The sequence below is a fragment of the Podospora anserina genome, chromosome 5 (assembly GCF_000226545.1).
Source record: "Podospora anserina S mat+ genomic DNA chromosome 5, supercontig 10".
In the NCBI taxonomy this organism is placed as follows: Eukaryota; Fungi; Ascomycota; class Sordariomycetes; order Sordariales; family Podosporaceae; genus Podospora; species Podospora anserina.
The window spans coordinates 85,636-91,002 of record NW_001914849.1 but is presented as its reverse complement, the minus strand read 5'-3'; the positions used below and the strand labels follow the sequence as shown (position 1 = coordinate 91,002).

Here is a 5,367-nt window from a genome sequence, read left to right as displayed (position 1 = left end):
GTCGGAATGTGTACTGGTTGAGTAAGGAGCTGGATCGGTTGGATTGGGGGGAGACGACTTGGTTTGTGACGCCGGTGGGGAGGTATGCGGATTATAAGGAGTTTAATACACTCAAGGAGGCGGAGGTGACAGTTGGGGTGGAGAGGAGGGGTGAGAAAGAGGTTGTGGTTAATTTGGAGAATCGGGCTAGTGTGCCGGCGTTTTTTGTTGGTTTGGAGTTGTTGGATGGGGGTGGGAATGATGTTTTGCCGTTGACTTGGGAGGATAATTTTGTCACTTTGTGGCCGGGGGAGAAGATAAGTTTGGTTGCGAAGTCGGTTGGTTCACGAGGGTGGCAGCCGGCGAGTGTTCGTGTGGGAGGCAAGAATGTCAAGGAGATGCTTGTCAGTGTATCTTAGTTTGTAGTACAAAAAAAGTGTTTCTCTGCAGAGATGACTGCCTAAAACACGTGTGGCAGGATGATTGTGAGATCAATGTTGGTTTGTGGTGTGACCAAACATAGGGGGTATGGGTGTGGTAGTGGGTCCACAGATGATTCAGGGGTTCAGGGGTCATGTTTGGGTGTTCTCCCTATTTTTATGTTTGGTTTCGGTTTTCGTGACTCTGACCATGTGGAATTTTTTCGTGCCCTGCTTGTTGTTCATTGCAGACACCGGGACCCTTAAAATGGGTTCACCACTCGATGTGGGGTTTTATTCATGTCTTGTTCCCGTCAGTATCTTCGCTCCGCGTCACGTCAGAAGCTCTGCGCTGATTCCTCAGGAGACATCAATATGCAAGTTCCGATTTCAATTCCTCCTTCTGCCACTTCCCCTCAACCCTCAAGTTCTTTCAGATCCCTCACACTCCAAACCAGAGATGATACTGGTGTGGACAAGCCTCTCTCCAAACTCATACCGACTTTTGCAGTTGATGTCTCTGGGAGTACCTACCAGAATGGAGCTCTAGTTGCAGATAAGAACGCCATAATCAAGATCTCCGACCTTCTTGAGGATCAGTGGTCATCCCCCATTCTCCCTTGGAACTATATCGCCCACCCTCCGTGTGATCGCAAGACCATCGGTACACTGAAGCACAAGTATGGGACCAGACCGGGCTGCGTTGTTTGAAGGCACAGAAAGTCTAAAGATACTACGGAATTCCCCGGTATGGTTTCTTATGATGGATGGAGAGATTGGAAGGGATGAGCTACAGAAATTCACCAGCCACTTTCGCGAAAATGGCGTCCACGGTATTGCTGCAGTAGTCATTTTCTTTGGACACAGACACCGTCACTTGTCACCCTTCCACTGCAATGTCTCAGTCGGCATATCCGTTTATGGGATTGCGCCCCACGCCATCTTCTTGTTTCATGATATTCAGACCGGCATCGTCTCAGTCTTCGAGGCCAAGGGTCATTTCTCGAGAGTTATTCCTAACGAGCGGCGGGTCACTCGACTGTGTAAAGATCCGAAATGGGAAGATCTGGTTGAAATCACGTATGATGACTTGGTCAAGGTCTCCATTCCCAAGCCATAGCTACCGGACCGTCATGTCATCAAGCTTCCTGACGGCGAGACCATCAACATGGAGGATCTTTACAGTCACTCGCTGCCATCTGACGAGATTTTTGATTTTCTTGGCTCCGCCACTGCCCTTGACGCCATGATTATTACTTCCGAGACCGCAGGGGACGGAGAGAGGCTTTCTGAAGCGCTCCGAACAGCCCTGGCGAAGGGAGTTGATTCTGCCCAGGCCGGCATCAATCTGAGCTCTGTTTACCTCAGGACCATTCTCCAAGACGCATTCGATGCCAGCGGTGCTGATACCCAGAAGCCCAATGCCATGTGGCTTGCATTGAAGCAACATAAGTTCACCCAGACGGTTGATATTGAATCCATGAAGGCACATTTACGACAGGAACACCGAGACACTCGAGCGCGTGTCAAGGCTTGTTCGACTTCTGCGCAATCCGTCACCTTTCTGGAAAAAATGTCACAAAAGGGCAAGTGGCAAGAAAAACAGAGGCACTGGCATGCTGAGGCCGCTTCTCAGAGGCCTACCAAGTCCGATGATTATGATGAGTGTTCAACTCCTTTTAGATACATCACATCGCCTCCCGAGAAAGGCGGAAAGTTAGCGAACGGGAAGTCGGAACGACGTGATCCACCCTCGCCGGCGACCGTCGGGAGGTCAACATCATCCGTTACCTTGGATCATGAGTCACATTCGGGTGACGGGGATAGCTACGTCCATGTCAAGGATGTAAGCACTCCCGTCTTGGATGAGAAATCCATTCTGTTGCGACCCAATTGGGACGACTTCCAGGTAGACGCGCAAGACCTTCACGACTGCTGCATCTGTGGTGAGCAGGAATGTTTACAGATGTTTTTGCTTCGACCCCATAGGAGTTATGGTATTGATCACGAGCGTAGGGAGAGATTTGTGCCTTTCATTTTCCCCATCACTTGTTGCGATAGTTGTTTTGGCGTCTTGCACCAAATGGGCAAACTGCCGAACGGTGAGGATCGCCCTACCGAGGCTGTGCCAGACCTGACACAACTACCTGAAAGAAAATCAGCACGGAAGAGATGGCTGGCTCCTTTGGAAAACATGATTGACTTCAACACCCTGCGGACTATATGGGATACGCATGATGGCATAAAATCGTGGTTGGATTACCCCCTCGAGAACTTTATTCAGCTGATTCGACTTTGTTCACTTCACCCCGAGAACTAGGATCACGACAGACCTCAAATCCTGATCTGGGACAAGTTCTTTTACGAGCTAGCGGATAGACATTTGAAGCTATCTGCTGAGATCGGACATCATGAGAGCCTACAGAGACTGAAAGACATCCTGCCCCATCTGTCTTCTCTTTCACACAAAAGTACCAGGGCGCTGCAAGACCTCCTAGGAACATATTTGGTGCCCCAAGAAAGTCTCGATTTGTTTACGAGCTGTTTCAACGGGCACTGCAATTTCTTCGAGGCAGTAGCATCTGGCAGGTGTGACTCGGCACTACTGATTTTTCCGTTTTCGCTGGTGGCGGACTTGGAATCCATGCAGGATTCTGACTCTTTCGACCTGCACGAATTTCTGTCTAGGATGAGGAACAGCATCGGGAGGCCGGATCAAATAGCCGCCAAAGACGCCCAAGTGTTGATTCAGCTGACGAAAGACTTAAAGGATTAGATGCCTAATGGCATTCAATTGGTACACAGATTGAAGGCAGACGGCCACAGGAGGTTGCGTTGATGAATAGGCAGTTAGCTTTTGCCATAGCGTTCTTAGTATGCTCATAGAAAACGCAACTTAGGTACCTAGTACCTATGTAAATACCAGCTGTTTGTATTGCTAGTATACCGTCTTCACGATTTTAACGCCAAGGTACCTTACAACTTGATTCATTGGTTATGGTCTTCCTGGCTTTGATGTAGCAAGGCCACGAGTGTTGGACAACCGTGAAAAAGGCTTGCCACTTCCACTCCTGCTCCGGATTTACCTGTGAGATGTCATAGTCCCTGGCCAGCGTGGCCGCAATCTTGCTCAATTCAAGTCTTGCAATATTTTGTCCGGGACAAGAGTTGTAGCCATAACCCCACTGTACACATCAGTCAGTCAGTTTTCATAACAACATCACTAAAGGCTTTCACTCACAGGCATAAACCACCTGTCCAACTCCCCTGCATCCTCCCTCAACCACCTCTCTGGCTTGAACTCCCCGGCGTCCTCCCCCCATATCTCGTCCGAAAAATGCATAACCCAAGAATTCACAGACAAAATCGACCCCTTCTCAAAGCGCCTCCCCCCGATCTCCAATCCCTCAGGTCCCACCACCCTAGGCAAGTTCATCGGCACAGGTGCAAACATCCTCAGTCCCTCATTCAAACAAGCCTGCAGATAAACCAACCTCTTCGCCTGCCCCCAGCTAACCACCCTTTCCTCTCGTCCCCCTTCCTTCTCTTGCAGCTCGATCACCTCTTTCCTAGCCCTTTCCCAAGCCCCAGGAGTCCGTATCATGTAGTACACAAAACTCTGCAACGCGCAACTAACAGTCTCACTTGCCGCTCCCACCGTACTGACAGTAACAGCCTGTACATCCCTCCACTTTATCTTCTCAGGATGCTTCTCCATCGCCCTAAACCAATACTCCACACTATCAAACCTCGATTCGTCTCTCTTGTCCTGTAAACGGGCTTTCATCGCTTTGATGGCTGTATCAAAGAGATGTCCATACGGTAGGATATTAAGCCAGGTGATAAACGGGTTCCCCAATAACGCGACGTGGATGTGATAAAAAAACGCCATGGCAGACGCGTACATTGACAGCCAGTACCCATTCGCAATCGCATTACCGACATCAGTCCCTGTCTCGAGGAAACCGAATTGACTCGAGAAGAGGATCTCCCCCGCTACATCGAACGAAGTGAACGTAAAATACTTATCCAAACCCACCTCCTTCCCCGTCCTGGCAAAACCATCAAGATGGCCAAGAAGCAAAGAGATGACGTTGTCGAGCTGAGGCTCTGACCGCAGCACGTTGGTGAGGGCATACCCCGAAGCAAAAGCCTTGCTTTTCTCCATTTTCTTTTTTGGGTCGGTGGTCGCCATGGGACTCTGGAAGCGGTAGTCTGGAATGGCAGTCATGCGGTACCAGGGACCTTTCTTGAGCTGACTCCCGAGGATTTTCTTGATGGCGTCGGGATGGGAGACGGAGACTTCATTGTGGGCGAGGCGGACAAAGTGTCCGTGCTTTTTGTGGAGGGAGACGAGCTGGAGGTTTTGGTCGCCTTTGAGGATGTGGTAGATGTGCCAGAGACGGGAGATGGAGGCGAAGGGTGGGCCGGGGATGGGGGAGAGGGGGTGGAGGTGGCGGCGGTAGATGATGATGGAGGTGATGGTTGCTAAGAGGATCTGGATGGCCAGAGTCCAACTCAGGGTCAGGCCTTTGTCTAGCAAGAGATCCATTTTCATCTTAGGAGCAAAAGACATTAGGAAGTCCTGAGGGCTTTGCGAAGACAAGAGAATTTAAATGACTCGATTCATGTCACAAATCTGGTTATCTCGCCAGTGATTAGGTTCCATCCCGCACAGCCCAAATGCCTTGCATACTGTTTCATCAGACCACGTTTAACAAATCAGAAGTGTTGATATGATTCGGAGAGTCGGAGTCTGTGGGTCTCTCGGCAATGCACGATCATCGCTGGACATGCCTCAAAGGAGAGGTAACAGCGGCACTATGGGAATAGTGCTGACTGTGCACACCAACATACAACTCACATGTCAGCCGAATACTATTAACGGACCAAATGCTGCGGGAAACAAGACATTGATTCGAACCTCATCGAGACTGCCAGGAGAGGTCATCATGACCAAGCAAGTAAC

General features: G+C 50.0%; 3 protein-coding genes across 3 annotated transcripts in view; 2 read left to right on the top strand and 1 right to left on the bottom strand.

The window, feature by feature from the left end:
• Window positions 1-398, top strand: part of PODANS_5_10470 (uncharacterized protein) — a gene marked incomplete at both ends in the record, with an annotated part of 2,944 nt that extends 2,546 nt beyond the window's left edge. Inside the window, one exon of the mRNA XM_001905553.1 lies at window positions 3-398. Within this exon, the coding sequence (XP_001905588.1) occupies window positions 3-398 (396 nt within the window). The remainder of the gene's footprint in view (window positions 1-2) is intronic.
• A 1,168-nt stretch (window positions 399-1,566) lies between these two features.
• On the top strand, window positions 1,567-2,718 carry PODANS_5_10460 (uncharacterized protein; the record flags this gene model as incomplete). The annotated part of the gene is made up of 1 exon (XM_001905552.1): window positions 1,567-2,718. One exon carries the CDS (start codon window positions 1,567-1,569, stop codon window positions 2,716-2,718), a length of 1,152 nt encoding a protein of 383 aa, XP_001905587.1.
• Window positions 2,719-3,358: 640 nt separating this feature from the next.
• PODANS_5_10450 (uncharacterized protein) lies at window positions 3,359-4,956 on the bottom strand (the record flags this gene model as incomplete). The annotated part of the gene is made up of 2 exons (XM_001905551.1): window positions 3,359-3,583; window positions 3,640-4,956. 2 exons carry the CDS (start codon window positions 4,954-4,956, stop codon window positions 3,359-3,361), a joined length of 1,542 nt encoding a protein of 513 aa, XP_001905586.1.
• Window positions 4,957-5,367: the final 411 nt, after the last annotated feature.